At 47.0% G+C, this 17,476-nt stretch overlaps 1 protein-coding gene across 3 annotated transcripts in view; it reads left to right on the top strand.

Annotated features, from left to right (window-relative positions):
* Positions 1–17,476, top strand: part of LOC135921737 (sodium-coupled monocarboxylate transporter 1-like) — a 135,112-nt gene that overhangs the window by 68,561 nt on the left and 49,075 nt on the right. For all 3 annotated transcript variants that reach the window (XM_070522825.1, XM_065456035.2, XM_070522826.1), the window contains exons 7-10: positions 3,292–3,449; positions 10,207–10,347; positions 14,595–14,724; positions 15,856–15,944. In XM_070522825.1, the coding sequence (XP_070378926.1) occupies positions 3,292–3,449; positions 10,207–10,347; positions 14,595–14,724; positions 15,856–15,944 (518 nt within the window). The remainder of the gene's footprint in view (positions 1–3,291; positions 3,450–10,206; positions 10,348–14,594; positions 14,725–15,855; positions 15,945–17,476) is intronic.

Raw genomic sequence — 17,476 nt, 5'->3', positions numbered from 1 at the left:
AAGGTGCGTGAGCTGCCTTGTTTATTCCTGCACATGTGACACTGAAAATCACTTTCGTTTTTTGCATTTTGCCTTGTGACAGGGCGGACAGCTAAATTCTTTAACGAAACCACGCATAGACGGAGGACGCCGCTTTTTTAGTAGTTCGCACGTAACGTATGACTGGGAGTTATCGCCATTGTCGCAGTGTTGTGGAGTGGACATGAAATCCAGAAGTCGTTCAGACGCGCTCGAACGGACCCCGAGTTCGATGTATACCGCTGCTTGATATTATCGCACCGATAACAAGGCTGAGGCGATTCGTGCGCTTCCACTTTCCCTATTGTACTAAAAAGAGTTCTAAGGCTCAAATACACACATTTTAGCTTTCGCCAGCTACCCGCGCCGAGATCAGTCCCCATCGAAGCTTAGGCATAGCGTATCCGCCGAGTCCGCCTGCACGCTATCGGCGCATCTAACCTCAAGAATCAAGAAGTCTAAAAAGGATAAATTACTTTATATTTCAGATTTCGCATCGGTGCTTTTAAATAAACAATTTTTTCATGTCTACAGTGCCAGCACAAGAAGTGAGGAGCGCCGATGTGACGCATCATAAACGCAGGTATATGTGCTGTCGCCGAAGGCTCCCAGCACTAGCCTGCGTTTCTCTGACGAATATATATGGCTAGACCGACGTGTAGACTGAAAGTCATCACTGAACTAAGAAAACATTGCATACCCCTCGCGTGAAGAACAAGAAACGGCTATCGAAATCGGCAGTAACAGCCCATTCATGCAGCGTCCCGCGTCGGTGGTTCATTTAGGACTTTTTTTCGAAGCTAAAATACCAATCGCAGTCGATGTTATGGCACTTCCGAGCACACTATTGAATATGGAGAGCAAATTTTTCTTTGAGGCACAGGCGTGAGTTTTAGTTGCTGGCCGATAGCGCATCTACCACGTCTGTGCAAGACTTCTCTCTGTGAAACTAAAACTGCTTCTCGATTTTGATAAGCTAAATTATCCGCCCATGACCCTATGCTGACGCGGCGTAGCTGTAATGAGCCGGGCTGGGGATCTGCAGGTACGACGATCGAATCCTGGTCAGAGCACTTCTGTTTTTACATGTTCATTTTTTCGATTTATATTGTACTAAAACGCTATCTGTTGCTTTCTGTATTAAAAAAAATACATACGGTGTCCAGGCACCACGTATTTAACGCGCTAGAGCTGTTTTTCGCACCAGTAACCAGCGCCTCCCAGTACGCCGCGCTTGCCCAGCGCCCCATGCATCCAGCGCGCGGCACTGGACCCATAATCCGGCGATGCACTGGATACTGGGTACTGTTTATAGAGTGAAAATATAGAGCCGTTCTTAGACAGGCCGCACTTTAGCTTGTTTAATTTCCTATAAACTAAACGTTCCTTTACAGAACTCAGTACGTATGCCATATGATGGCACACTTTTAGAACGGGAATGGAGAGCCAGTCTAGAGACAGGCCGCATTAGAAGTTCTGAAAACGTTCTATAAATTTTTCTATAGAATTTGGTACCTAAGATGTCAACACGACCTCTACAGAACTTTTATGGAGGATGTAGAGCCATTCTATAGACAGGCCGCATTAGAAGTTCTGAAAAGGTTCTATTAACATTTTTCTGTAGGATTTGGCACATAAGATGTTAATACGACCTCTATAGAACGTTTCCGAAAACGTTCTATAAATTTTTTTCTATAGAATTTGGTACATAAAATGTCAATACGACCTCTATAGAACATTTATGGAGGGTGAATGGAGAGTCAGTCTATAGACAAGTCGCATTAGAAGTGTTAAAAACTTTCTATAGACATTATTTTATAGAATATTGTACATATGATGACAATCAACCCTCTATAGACTGCTTATAGAGCGTGAATGGAGAGTCAGTCTATAGACAAGCCGCATTAGAAGTGTTAAAAACTTTCTATAGACATTATTTTATAGAATTTAGTACATATGATATCAATACAATCTCTATAGAACATTTATAGAGAACGAATGGAGAGCCATTCTATAGACAGGTCGCGTTAGAAGTTTTAAAGACATTCTATAAAAATTACTTTATAGAATTCAGTACATAGGACGTCAATACATCCTCTATAGAACATCTATTGTGTGTGAAATGACTTGTTTCTATAGAAAGGTTTCTATAGACTTCTTATAGAGATTCTATGCAGACGACTCTATAGATCGCGAGTTCCTATAGAGTCCCTTTTGACTCCATAGGAACTCATTAGGAGTTCTAAAGGAACTCTAAATCCATTTTCATAAGGGGTGGGAGGAGGGGGATGCGCACTGTTGCCATGAGAAGGCAAGGGAAAGTGTACGTGCTCTCGGACAAGCGAGTCGGGGTGGGGACGGGGAGCTCAGGTTGTTTCTAGCTCGTTCGTCGCACGTCTCGCTGGCTGCCCGGCAGTAGCCAGCCGATTGTGAACGACGCGGTGGACGAAAATCATAGCGAACTCTCGACCACGATAAGTACACAGCAGGCGCAAGCTAGCGTTGAGTCCAACGAGAGCGACGTTGGTGGCAACATATCAAGGAGTGCAAGTGGATGCGCTAGCTATCTACGGCTACCACGAAGGAAATCCAGGAAGGCGCAGCGGCAAAGGACGTATGGTCTCTCACAACCACGGGGTATTGATGGGCGGCAAGGCAGTGTGTGTGTGTGGGGGGGGGGGGCGGTACTGCCCTTCGCTCGTTCCTTCGTCGGGGGCTATTCGTTTACATTGACAATGAATCATCGTCGATGGCTTCGGCATAGTTTTTGTCTTCTGCTACTTGAACTCCAAAGAATATGCGCTGCTTCGCATCGAATAGCTATGTGGCACTCAGAGTTAGGCGCTGCCGAGTCTGCACTAGTGGCGCGTCAGGTTGCGATCAGAATATGCGTGACGCTCTGCAGGTGGTGCTGGTTGTTGGGGAGCAGTAAAACTACCATACAAGCTCACGAGGCGTCTACGCAACGCGCACTGTCTCTGGGAGTGGCACACTTTGCTGTTACACTAGCTCGCCAGGGTCAGCGATAGCGATCACAGCATGACAGTGACAGTAGGACTAAGACGCAGGGACGAAGAAGGAATCACTTCAATGAAACAATGGAAGCACTATGACGATAATGGGATGATGATAATAGACTTCCATGCTAGAACGACTGTAACGGCAACTGAATGCAGGCACAGAGAGCGCAGTTTATATTTTACTAGTTCAAATAAGCTCAAGGCAATGACGTTAACGAAATGGTGTTATGATCCTATTGTTTTCCCACTGAAGGGCGGATTTCGTAGCGTTGTATGGGCAGACTGTGTTCAAGCAGCGGTGATGGCTACGACTCCTGTAATCATTATTGCAAAAGTCATCTATGACTCAGACAGTGCCAGCCCACCTCTGAGGCCTATGACTGACTTCAACGCTGCACAACACATATTCAGGTGAGTTTTCCATCGATCGTTCTTCTCACAGCGATTTGTACGCATCTGATCATGAGAAAACCTCTCTAGATTTGTGCACCTTGAAATAGGCCTAAAGCGTTTTCATGGCAAAGAGAAATTTTTTGATCCTGCCGAACATTGCAGCAGCTCCCCCTCCCAGGGGCGCGCGCAAAGCCGATGCACGACTTTTGCACCGGCGACGTAGAATGCCCAGCCGCTTAAAATTATCGCTGTCCAATTAATCCTAAAGAAACGCGTTCAGTGATTCATTCTTAGCGTGTAGGGACTTCTGTGTAAGCGGACAAAGTTTTAAAGCTCAAGCACGAAGCCGTGTATTTGGAATGAAAATTTGCGAAGCTTAATTATGGTTAGACAATTTCAGATGCAAGAAATATTATTTTTCAGTAACCGACGGGGCCGGCAAATCTTGCGTCCAATACGCATGTGTACATTTGATCTTTCATCTCGGAACGTCTCATATAGATTGCAAATCGTTCTCGTTTTATCCTCTCTGCAAGAATGGGAAAGAGACATTGTTAGCGCGAACGAGGCACTTTTTTCCAGGTCCCCTCCATGGAAATTGAACAGAACAGACTGCAGTGTTTGCAACTCTGGTTATTTCGATTTTTCTATTAGTTCAATATTGACCGAATGGCCCGGCCGGTGTTCAATAAATCTGGTGGGCCAATACTTTCGTTATTTCAATACTAAAATTGGAACGACCGACAATTCGAACCTGAACGGTAGGCACGCGCGTGACCGACCCCCATAGTTACGCCTTTATTGGTTTAGTGGACGCGTCTGTCTGAGCGAAGCTTAGATGACAGTGAATGCGTTGGACCCACATCATCTCACCTCGAAAACAGCTATTTTACGACTGCACTTGGAAGATTTTCTAAGAATAATGGTAGCTCACAATGTCTCACTATGGTATTTACCAGATTCGAATGCGCGCCTTTTAGAGCGCATCTCTTAAGGGCTAAATATGCACCGACGTAGCGTGAACGCACGCACACGTTACATCACGTTGGCGAGAACAACAGCTTCTATAGTTCGACCGACGGTTCGAGGCACCGGCGCAGCCAATGTAACCGGACGAGGCCAACGCGCTCCAAAACGCCCGGCGTCGCGCGACGCTCGCCCGCGCGCCGGGAACGTCGGAATACAGTCGCGTATTTAGGAGCTCGTTACTGCCGCGAGCATCGGCGGCGTAACCTAAAGCCCCCACATCCACGCGCCACCGCCGACCAGGTTAAGTACCGCCAACCTACCCTCCTCCTCCACGCACCTCTCCCACTCACCCCCTCAGCTTCCGGCGTCAAGCGGAACTTACGTAGCTTCAGCTTCCTGTTCCGAGTGGAAGTGACGCTATGTTTTTAGCGTTGTTTACTTTCGCGTCTACGGAGAGGCTTTAATTGCACCAGTTGCGGTTGAAACTGTTAATGTGATTCCATCCAAGAACCACCGCCTATTGTAATCGGCGATCTGGTCGTGTTCGCTGCTTCGCGTCAACCTGCGACGGGTTGTGCCTCGAGAGACAACGTACAGTGGAATGCAGTGCCTGGGTGCTTGGAGACCACTCCCGTTTTTCGTGCATTTGGAAAACAGCGACCGCAAACTACTACTTCAGCGGAATACAGCAGCTTGTCCCCTTTGAATTCTTCTTGTTTTGAAGCATACATCCCCTTCAGCCAGCACGTATGGAGGGACTTTAGTGAAGGAGTTCGCGACGCCAATTTGTACGGCTGACGCATAGAGTTTATGCTGTTGATTCTGAGGTTGAACTTGTCTCGTACGGCAGATCGAAGGTAACGAACGTCCCAAGTGCGTGCACTGTGTGAAGAACTGCAATGACGTGAAGCTATGAAATATAACAAGTTCAAATTTGCGTCGAAGGCATTCAGTGACATGGTGAAAGCAAGTGTGCTTTTCTTGTGCGATATGCGCGGAGGTGTGCAGTGAATTGGTGCGTGCGCGCGTGTTGTAACGCGTGCAAAGGTGTACGGCGAATTGTGTTAGTGTTGTGACGCGAGCAGATCTGTACGGCGAATTATGTTCATCTGTTGTGCCCCAGCCCATGGCTCTCCGCACTTTGTCAGAGAAAGGGGACGACAGGCAAAGCGCGCGGGCGCAGCGTACGCAAACAAGCACGTAGATGCACACGAATGACGCTTGGTGGAATGGCTAGAGCGAGCTACTCAAATTAGCACCGGTTCCTAAGCACCGGCGTTTCACCATCGTCTGCAATCACAGTGGAAATTCTCGCAGCGCAACTCCGGGAAGCGTAAACGCCGGAACCGGAAATCTTAAAACCGGACATGCCGGAACCGGAAACGCCGGAAGCGGAAATGCCGGAACCGGATTTGGTGTGAGGGGAAAAGGCGGTTGGCGGTAGTTAAGAGAGCGGCGGTGGCGCGCGGATGGAGGGGCTTTAGCGTAACCGAGAGAAGGAATACAGCGAAACATGAAAGAGTGAACGCGGAGCGGGAGATGAAAGATGCGAGCTGCGCACGACGAAGACCAATAAGAACGGCCCCTTCACTGACGGGCGCCCGGAAAACTGGTGTCGTACGGACCCTCCCGAGCGATGCGCATGCGCATCTGGTTGTAGCCCTACCGCCCGTTTCGCACTATGTCTGCTCGCATAAGCTGTCGCTCGCGCTTGTTTGGTTTGCTTTGTTTGGTCTCGTTCGCGCCTGTTTTGGTTGGCATTGTTTGCTATTGTTTTGTTATCTGATTGTACGTGCGACGCGAATCGTGTAGCACTTTCAGGAAGCCACATAACGTGAGCAATTACACTGGAACCTTCGATGAGTCATATATAAAAGCCGACGCGCTTGACCCGCAACTGAAATTTTCGACGATTGCCGATTCTGCTGCATGTCTCTGTCAAAATATTTGTCTCAATATACCGTAAAATCAAAATTAGTATAGGGCTACGCTCAACGTTTGCATTAGGAAGGAGTGTGATCGCCGGTGAATTTTTTTTTGGCGCGTTAGTTGGGCCGAAAATTGCCAGCGCGCTGCAGCCGGATACGAAACCGAAACCGGTTTACGGTGTTCAAATGTATTGCGGCTAACCTGGTCGCGATTAAATCCGCGACCTCGAGCAATGCCACAGCCATCAAGCTAGCGAGGCAGCAATAGAAATGTAGATTTGACGTGCGACTTGTCCCGTAGTGTCGAATATATCCTACGGTGTTTTAATGCGGCTTTGTGTCTGCACGCCCTGCGTTAGTGGTCCGCTTGACAAATTGGCATGGTGTTTATTTTTTCAGAAACAGCAGAAGCGTACCCTTCAGTTTGCCCGCAACCACTGTTTTTCCTTGCCTTCTCACGTAAACTTTACCCTTCCTACCCTTTCCCCCTGTATGGGAACTGCGGGAGTGGCAAGTCTGTTATTCTGTCGTTTCGTTAGTGCATCGGTTTTATCCATTTTCAGCCTCGTTTTTACACTTCTGTCTGCGCCCAATGGATATACACACTATAGTCGAAAGTTCGCACTTACTCTAAGTAAAGGTAAGCAGTTAAGGGTTTTCAATGCTTTCGATGGCGGTAAGGGGTAATTAAAGGTGTCGAGAGGCTAATCGGGCGACACCAGAGAGGAGAGCGCATTGTGCACATGCAACGCGATGTAAAGGTCCAAACGAGTTTCTCGCGTCCACTTTCTACCACGCTCCTGCCATGTATACTACGCACGCTCTGAACCAGCTGCGACGCGGCGTGCCAGAGAGCAGCAGCTGCGCAAAAGTTGAAGGATGAGGCAAAGAAAGCTTCGCTTTAAAACGCCAAAACATAAAGCCGATTGATTTCGCAGTATTTGACAGAATCTAACATGCCCCCCCAATGACACGCACGCCCACTTTCTATGTTTACAAAGTTTAAAACTAACGTTTAAAACTCACGTATTTATTTCATTTCGCCAACGCACCGCACCTGGATTTTCAAGGTCAAGAATGGTGAGCGGGTCATCAGAGTGACATAGCACACTGTAAAGGGAGCAAGCTCATAGTTTCCCAGGAGGGAAACCCGATTATATGCACTCTTCATAAAGTTCCCACCCTTTGGGGCTTATCTTGTCCCACAACCATATTTGTTATCTACCTCGCCCGCAGTTCATCTCCATAATGGTGCGCCCCCGGTACTTCCGGGTCACCAACGGCATGCGCGTCATTAGGGTGACATAGCACACTAGAAAGGGAGCAAGCACATAGTTTCCCAGGAAGAAAACCCAATTATATGCGCACTTGATAAAGTTCCCACCCTTTGGGGCTTATCTTGTTCCACAACCATATTTGGCATCTACCTCGCCCGCAGTTCATTTCCTTAATGGCGCGCGCCCGGTACTACCAGGTCACCAACGGCATGCGCGTCATCAGGGGCACATAGCACACTAGAAATGGAGCAAGCACATAGTTTCCCAGGAAGAAAACCCAATTATATGCGCACTTTATAAAGTTCGCACCCTTTGGGGCTTATTTTGTCCAACAACCATATTTAGCATCTACCTCGCCCGCAGTTCGTTTCCTTAATGGTGCGCGCCCGGTACTTCCAGGTCACCAACGGCATGCGCGTCATCAGGGTGACATAGCACACTAGAAAGGGAGCAAGCACATAGTTTCCCAGGAAGGAAACCCAATTATATGCACTCTTCATAAAGTTCGCACCCTTTGGGGCTTATCTTGTCCAAGAACCATAATTGGCATGTACCTCGCCCGCAGTTCGTTTCCTTAATGGCGCGCGCCCGGTACTACCAGGTCACCAACGGCATGCGCGTCATCAGGGGCACATAGCACACTAGAAATGGAGCAAGCACATAGTTTCCCAGGAAGAAAACCCAATTATATGCGCACTTTATAAAGTTCGCACCCTTTGGGGCTTATCTTGTCCAACAACCATATTTGGCATCTACCTCGCCCGCAGTTCATTTCCTTAATGGCGCGCGCCCGGTACTACCAGGTCACCAACGGCATGCGCGTCATCAGGGGCACATAGCACACTAGAAATGGAGCAAGCACATAGTTTCCCAGGAAGAAAACCCAATTATATGCGCACTTTATAAAGTTCGCACCCTTTGGGGCTTATTTTGTCCAACAACCATATTTAGCATCTACCTCGCCCGCAGTTCGTTTCCTTAATGGTGCGCGCCCGGTACTTCCAGGTCACCAACGGCATGCGCGTCATCAGGGTGACATAGCACACTAGAAAGGGAGCAAGCACATAGTTTCCCAGGAAGGAAACCCAATTATATGCACTCTTCATAAAGTTCGCACCCTTTGGGGCTTATCTTGTCCAAGAACCATAATTGGCATGTACCTCGCCCGCAGTTCGTTTCCTTAATGGCGCGCGCCCGGTACTACCAGGTCACCAACGGCATGCGCGTCATCAGGGGGACATAGCACACTAGAAATGGAGCAAGCACATAGTTTCCCAGGAAGAAAACCCAATTATATGCGCACTTTATAAAGTTCGCACCCTTTGGGGCTTATCTTGTCCAACAACCATATTTGGCATCTACCTCGCCCGCAGTTCGTTTCCTTAATGGTGCGCGCCCGGTACTTCCAGGTCACCAACGGCATGCGCGTCATCAGGGTGACATAGCACACTAGAAAGGGAGCAAGCAAATAGTTTCCCAGGAAGAAAACCCAATTATATGCGCACTTTATAAAGTTCGCGCCCTTTGGGGTTTATCTTGTCCAACAACCATGTTTGGCATCTACCTCGCCCGCAGTTCGTTTCCTTAATGGTGCGCGCCCGGTACTTCCAGGTCACCAACGGCATGCGCGTCATCAGGGTGACACAGCACACTAGAAAGGGAGCAAGCACATAGTTTCCCAGGAAGAAAACCCAATTATATGCGCACTTTATAAAGTTCGCACCCTTTGGGGTTTATCTTGTCCAACAACCATGTTTGGCATCTACCTCGCCCGCAGTTCGTTTCCTTAATGGTGCGCGCCCGGTACTTCCAGGTCACCAACGGCATGCGCGTCATCAGGGTGACACAGCACACTAGAAAGGGAGCAAGCACATAGTTTCCCAGGAAGAAAACCCAATTATATGCGCACTTTATAAAGTTCGCACCCTTTGGGGCTTATCTTGTCCAACAACCATATTTGGCATCTACCTCGCCCGCAGTTCGTTTCCTTAATGGTGCGCGCCCGGTACTTCCAGGTCACCAACGGCATGCGCGTCATCAGGGTGACATAGCACACTAGAAAGGGAGCAAGCACATAGTTTCCCAGGAAGGAAACCCAATTATATGCACTCTTCATAAAGTTCACACCGTTTGGGGCTTACCTTGTCCTGCAACCATATTTGGCATCTACCTCACCTCCATTTCATTTCCTTAACGGTGCGCGCCCTTTACCTCCAGATCACCAAAGGCATGCGCATCATCAGCTTGACGTAGAATTCTCCACAGGAAAGTAATGAGTGCAGAGCTTTCAGTAAAAGAAAAGCAGGCAAGGTAGATGGCGATTATTTTTACAGAGCAAGATAAGCCCCAAAGAAGGCAATCTTCGTTTAGAGTGTAGTGTTAGGACCAGAGATACCCCTAAGCGTGTGAACGTTTGTTGGAGGACATATAACCGGGGGAGACGCATCCTATGTTGTTCGCTTATTTTTTTCTTTGTACTTGCCGGATGAACGTAGCTCAATATTAGCAGTAAGCTCTGTTATTCTTCTCGCGCCTGTCATCCATAAACATAACAATAGGCACACGCAAAATATAGGAAATGTGCTGCTTTCTAATCCGCAGAACAAACTTTGACCCGACAACCGATGAGAACTTTTGGAGTGGTTTGGCAGCAACGCTGCCTTTCAGCTTCGTGCGCCTTGGGTTCGACCAGATGTCAGTGCAACGGTTCATGGCAGCGAGGACCCTGCGACAAGCCAAAAGGTAGGCTTCTTTAGCGTGCTTTCGTAGGCAAGCCAAAGGCGCGTTCATTTTCTTGTCGTTCCAATGGAGGCTTGCACCAGCGACATTACCAGAGAAGATAAAGTGGGCAGTTGTCATCCAACGGAGTTTGTGCACTGAACTTCGAAGGAAAGCCATGCTCTGCAGTGCTCTCGTCACTGCAAAATGAAAGCTACGTAGCAGCTAGCTACGCTTCCTTAGTATCTTCGTACTACGCGAAGGTGCATGAGAATTTCTCCTTTTTTAAACTTCATACGATTCGTGAATATCTACAAATTGCAGTACTGTAAACACTGCGCTCTTAATGCGATTAGCATTCTTGGTCTACTAATCCCCATCTGGTGTGCTGCTAGCTGACCACTATCGCATGACTCCCTTGAACTTGCACTGACAAAAAAGGTTGAAGGCGAAACAACTTGCAAGATCGATTTCTGCGGACGGACACACACTACAAGATAACAATACCGAGCTTTAAACAGTGCAGTGTACTTGAGAAGTGGGCCGAACGGCGCTCTCCTGCTGAGGCCCCGCGTGTGGAAAAATGTTTCGAGGGCGCTGCGAGCGAACTGGATTGGGGCGGTGACACGCTTCGCGGCATATTCAGCGTGATCTCGCTGCGGGCGCTGAGACCCATTAAAAGCGTACGCTCTTAAACTATATGGTTTTTGCGTGCCGAAACCACTTTCTGATTATCAGGCACGCAGTAGTGGAGGGCTCCGGCAATTTCGATCATCTGAGGTTCTTTATGGTGCTCCTAAATCAAAGTACACGGGTGTTTTTCGCATTTCGTCCCCATCGAAATGCGGCCGCCGTGGCCTGGTTTCGATACCGCCACCCCGTGCTCAGCGGCCCAACACCATAGCCACTGAGCAACCACGGCGGGTACGCGTACGCTCTTTTAATGGTGCTTTACTGCAAACCTATATTGCCACCTTGTCGCTACACACTTGAGGCATGGGTAATCGAACGTCTTGTCTTCAAAGCTGCTGTCATTGTCAAGAGCGTCATCTGCTAGTGGGCGTACGTTCGTTCTGCGGACCTTGGTGGACGCCCAGTTCTTGCAGAAAGTCTGTGCAGTGAATTTTTTTATGGCTTTAATTGCTTTGGTCCGCCCGCGACTCTTGTCGGCCGGTACCCATTGTATTAATCTTTACTGGCCACGAACTTGTGAGTTCGCCGTGGCGGTGCTCCTAGGAGGCACATGACGTTCCAACACGCGCCTCGCCGCGGATATTTCTCCTTCTCTCGCTCCCTAGTCAATACAGCGCATGCGCCGCTAGTAGCACCTAATCACAGGTGTTCCGCCGCTGCGCAGCGCCGCGCCTTTCCTCCGCCGCCGTTTGGTATGACGTCACACCTCGCTCCTCGTCGTTGCGCTCGCCTCCGTTCGCTTCGCCGGCTGTGTCGCATGCCTGATAACATGTCGGAGGATTCAAAAGGACAGCTCGCGTGCGCCACAACCACAGTTGAGGGGGCAGTATGGACGGCGACAATTCTGATAAGCAGGAGGAGGCTGGAATCGACATCGGAACCAGATGAAGAGGAAACCAATCGCCCAAGAAACAGACGAACAGCGCACCGAACGACTGTCTAAACGCCGCAACATAGCTAGACAACCAGACCAACCTGGACTTTCAATCAAGATTAACCAAGGCTAACCATGGTATGGCTCAACTTTCGCTACGTATATCCTGGCATGGCCGACCTAGGCTACTGCCAATTTTTTTAGCCACGTGAACTCCTATCTTTAACACTGCTTTCGAAAAGTAACACGTAATCTTTGCCACAGAAGCCGCTGCCTATAACACGAAGCTACGAAAGAAAATTTTATTGATATCTTTTCATTTTACGTGCTCTTCTTGTTGGTGGACTATCGATCAGGGACAACGATCAAATAAAATAATATAGTGCAATAGACCAGGTTTATTCACTGCGTGGCGTGAAGAGATGCAGATGGCCAATGCACTTCTAGGTTAGTCTACGGGTACATAGACATATCTATCAAAGACTATACATGTAAGATAACGAAATATCAAATATCCGAAATGCTATGATTGAAAAAGTGAGAACTCCCGACCGAAAGAAGCGTGTTTCTTTTAAAAGCTGTACCAGCCCCAAGTGAACCAATTGAGTTTCCGAGAAAAGGAATTAAGGCAATTATTCGACGTTAATCTGAACCACACTGTTAGGGAAAAGTATTGAATATATAGTCAGACTGAATCGGGGAGACCGGGAGGTCTTTACCAATTTAAGCTGCGTGGCTTCTCTGGCGATCTCCTTCATCGTGTCAGCAGGGGAAATGAAGTAGAAACGTGCATAGGCTAATCGAATGGTGTTTGCTATTCACATCCTTTTCGGTTTCAGAATTCAATATTAAAAATTATCGAATTGCCGTCTCCGTTCGAATGTAACGTATAAGAGCATTTTTCGTGTCTAGAAGGTGAGGGGTCGATGCAAGTAAGGAGTCTTATTCCGAATGATTGTGTTGCTTCAGAGACGTGGCTGTTGCGCAGAGGCGCGCTAGTTCCTGAGAATTAACGCACGGGTGCCCATTCGGTTCTGCTGAGCGATTTCCTAGCTGTCATTCAGTAAAAACGCTCCGTTTTCGGACAGTCTGTAAATCTGCTAACTTGATTCAGGGAAGGAAAACATTTTTTTCGACAGTCTCACTGTGTCTGCAACCCATTAAAACTGGGTGCCCAATGTGGTGCCGCACTTCTTCAATGAACACCGCAGACTTACAGATACCTTTACGTGCATGTGAGGCCTGTCGTTCTTTGAATTGCTTCATTATTGTCCTTATGATAGTGCACCGGATAACTCAAAGCAGCCGTTTATAACGCAGAAGCTGCTTAGTTGAACGGACGTACAGTTGGGGACGGCATTACATTAGGTATGAAATATAAGTTAAGCGTAGCATGTTTTTCTCATAAATCAGACTCGAGAATAACTTCTTTCGTTCACACCCCTGAAGAGACGAAGGACGCAGCTAGCTCCTTTCTTGGGTGTTTTATTTTAAAAAATTCTGACGGTTTACGTCTGGTGATATGATCATGAAGCACCCGGCCTGTTCAGTTCTCATCACCTGGGGTATTTTAACGTGCACCTAAACAGAAGTACACGAGTATTTTTCCGTTTATTTTCCGTCGAATTCCCCGACGTGGGGAGCTACAACGTAAAGCTATTCCAAACTTTTCTATTCCAAATCTGCAATCATCCCTCCGAGAATGGTCAAAAACTTTTTCTACCACCCGCACTTTGCCTGTCTTTCACGCGATCTCACGAAAACCGTGATAGTTCCCTATCTGATATGATGTGCACACAATAACTATGCATGATTTGACCAAACAAAAAGGCTATTTCGGATTCGACGCCTTTTCGCCATTATAGCCCTCGGCTATTGGTCAAAATTTTCGGGCTGCACCCACTTTACCTGCCTGTCACGCGACGTCACCAAACCGCAAAAACTCACCGCCTCAAAGTGATGTGTATGCGTAAAAGATGCATTAATATGCCGAACAAAACTGAATTTTCTTCTGAATAGCCACAGGCTGACCCGTCCTGAAAGGAATAAAAAATGGCTGCCGCCGATCGCTCAGGCACTGGTTACTCGCACCTGTGAGAGAGGATGGGTTTATTTGCGTGTAATAAAACTTTTTGCGTTGCCGTGTAACGTTTTCGAGCAATTTCGGCACCTTTACAACCTCGTTCTTCCAACTCTGCTGATGATCCGTTTCACCGTCATTCTTAAGCTGCCGTTGCGTGCGGCCGTGATTTTGGACCAGCCACCGCAAGCGAAGTCAGGGAAAGTTGACCGATCGCAGGCGCCGGCGCCACCCCCTTCATCCGATTATCGATTTTCAGTGCACTGGCTCGGCCCCATCGAATCCCTCTCCACTTGAGTGTGTTACTCGCCTTTTGTCAGCCAATTAAATAGCACAAGCCGCACAGTGTAGGAAACGTTATACGTTTATCAAGCAAACAAAAGTGACCTCCTACGAACGAGCAGGGCGTTTGATTGGTCTGTTCAGACAACCCTGCGGGTCACCGCCAGACGCTTACGTCGGCGGTTACGCAAATTTGACGTCAGGAGATTAGAATAAAGGCATCTTTGAATATTTTTACGTTATGGGGCCCCTTATTTCGTATGACTGTGTGCTAATTTGCTATTGCGATCGATGTTTCGCCTTTCTGGCGAAACTGCAATTTCTTTTTCTTGATCATTGCAGGATAGTCATCACCGGTGCAGTTTTCGTGATCACCTTTTTTCTCACGTCAGCATTCGGAGCCTTGGCCATAATCTACTGGTACAGAGATTGTGATTTAGCCCTATCCGGTGCCATCAACAGCTACGACCAGGTAACGTACATGTATTATCTTGTATAGCAGCATTCCTGGTCTCGCAATCAGCGCCGGTAATTAGAAGCGTTCTTTCCAGAATAGGGTTGTAGTGCCGAAAAAAAAAACAACACATAGCAAGCGAGACCAGACAGACGGAATACGCGCCTGTCCCGTCTCGCTTGCTATGTGTTGTCTTATTTTGGCGCTACAACCCTCTTCTGGAAACATGCACCAACTAGCCCCCCAACGAGTATTACTCAGAAGCGCTCTTCTTGAAAAACGCTCGCAATTTCACGCGAATACGCAGCCTAGTATACTAGGCTTGATGAATATTTATTGCGAAGACGGTGTGGATGTGGCATACAAGTACAACAAACATTTATAGGTAGACTTTGCATAGTATCCTTATTATATTCTCAGGATCATATTATAGTCATCAGGTCGGTGCGAGTTCTATTCGAACTGCATGTTCAAACTACTTCTTTATTTTTTATTAGCGAATATCAGAGAGGATCCCACAAACATCGAAGAACAAAGACGACATCTTGTGTCCCTTGGCGACCCCAGGCTGAATTGCCCGAAAGGAATAGCTCGGTGAATCCGGGCGCACATTAAATAGAAAGCACAATAGAAAAGCTGTTGACAGCAGACCTTAATAATTTATTAGCTCTCTCATGGAGCAGGTGCGTATGATCGGAACGCTTAGCCCCCCTTCTGACGTAGATTACTGTATTGGGAACATGGTGCTGCAAGCTCGGTCAAGTTGATCACAGCTTGCACTCGGCTGGCGAAGCAGCCACGACTGATTTATTTCACTATCTCTAATGAGCACTGCAGTGTAATCCTCAGCTTGACATTATGTCGAGATCGACATCCCTCTATGGTAAATGAGCTTACTGAATGTCAGAATTGACCATGAATATCTAATAAAAGAAGCGCTCTAGGAAAAACAAGGTGATGTGTTCTCGAAATACGATTGTCATTCACTGATCATGTTTGTGTTACCTATTCGGATTCAGACAGAGGCAAGTTACTTGTGCCTTGAAATACATTATCTGCAATGTTCTGCTTTCAAAAGCGTTACTGATGGCACTACAAGCGATATTTTTGGTACACATTCTCCAAAAAATGTTTTTTTACATGTCTCAGGTTGTTCCATACTTCTTAAGAGAGCGGCTCTCTAACGTCACGATGGTGCGGGGCTTATTCTTGGCTGGTCTGCTAAGTGCTTCCACAAGGTGAGACTTATGATCTTCGCGATCGTAACCTCGAACTGTTGTTCATAACTAAAGGCGTCCGAATAAACGGAGAAATGTTGTTCTACGAACCGATGTATGTTGCACAGCAAGTTTTACTTTTTTTACCACTGTTTTTCCTAATCACGTGGGCTGCGCGATAGGTGACAACGTTTATGTACTAAGCATATGACCGACCGCGCGAAACAAATAATCGGTGTATACATAGGTATTTGGGGAGAAACAGGTGAACCTTCGCATTGGCATGCATTTTAAACAGCGATAGTGGAAGCCAGTACGATCTACCACCTAGTAATTCAATATACGTCTGGATACGTATACTTTAATAATATACAACTATGTCTGCAAAGGGCACTATAGATAATGTTCAAAAACACACACGTAAAACAATACTAAGCAGAATGCGTGCACAAAACAACTAGTGCAAAAATTTGTAAATGAGTCTTCAAAACAATTTCATCTTAAAACTGTTTGTGCGCAAACAAACAGGCACGACGAATAGGGGCAACACAAGGACGAGGGCTCGTCCTTGTGTTGCCCCTATTCTACGTCCCTGTTTGTTTGCGCACACAAAGTTTTAAGATGAATCTGTTCCAACTAGGCCGACTCACAGTTATGCTTCAAAACAATATTCTGCAGGTAGCCGATTCATCTTCCGTGTCCATAGATATTGTAATTTATTTGTTATCTTTGTATAATTTGTGGCCGTCAAAGGAGAGTGTATGTGGAAGGCAATGTTTTCTTTGGTTCTCCTGTGCAACACTAGTGTTTGTTTAGAAATGTTTCAACACTTCCCTGACTTCTTCAGCTTTTAACATTATCACTTTAAAAAGAAAGTTAGGAGTCTCGGTTGCGCAAAGTAGTGCCAGTACACTACGCATTGCCGTAAACTCTGCATTCTTGCTTCTTTGTCACCGCTGAACCGCACTCACCTGTAGCTTGGCTGATGTACACTACGTGCAAAACTCGGAGCTTATGAGGTGGCCGACCTACAAACAATTAAACGGCTACTATATTCCATGGAGTACAACGCAACACAATACAATAGGTTTATTAACACCAGAAAGGTGCTGGGTGCGCCGGTAAAAAGCAAGTAAGAAGGCTGGACGACGGCGACGCATCCAACGAGGCTTGGCGGTGGTACACGACGACATACAAAGAAAAACAGCATGAAAGCATCTTCAGAGAAAAAAACTTTGAGATTACAAATACAAGTAAAGTCAAGTTTATTTACAACATGCACAAAGTTCAGTGTTACAGTGATAACAAAGAAAAGACATTGTTTAGCTATACGTGCATTGATTGAGGTTCGCTGTTTAGTAAATGCGAAGGATTGTAGCACGACACTTGACAACCATAATTTGTACGGGTCTTACGTACAAACCATTTCAAGCTTCCTAGCGTTGAGCACTTAGGCTATTTGCATTGTGATGCGGACAGGCATAACACAGAACAGAACATAACGCTTTATTCATACCATCTGAAGAGTAGTTTCGTGCGACTGGCGAAAGGGT

Source organism: Dermacentor albipictus, chromosome 8 (genome assembly GCF_038994185.2).
Source record: "Dermacentor albipictus isolate Rhodes 1998 colony chromosome 8, USDA_Dalb.pri_finalv2, whole genome shotgun sequence".
NCBI classification, from domain to species: Eukaryota; Metazoa; Arthropoda; class Arachnida; order Ixodida; family Ixodidae; genus Dermacentor; species Dermacentor albipictus.
The sequence above is the reverse complement of the archived record's forward strand: the minus strand, read 5'-3'. Positions and strand labels throughout refer to the sequence as shown.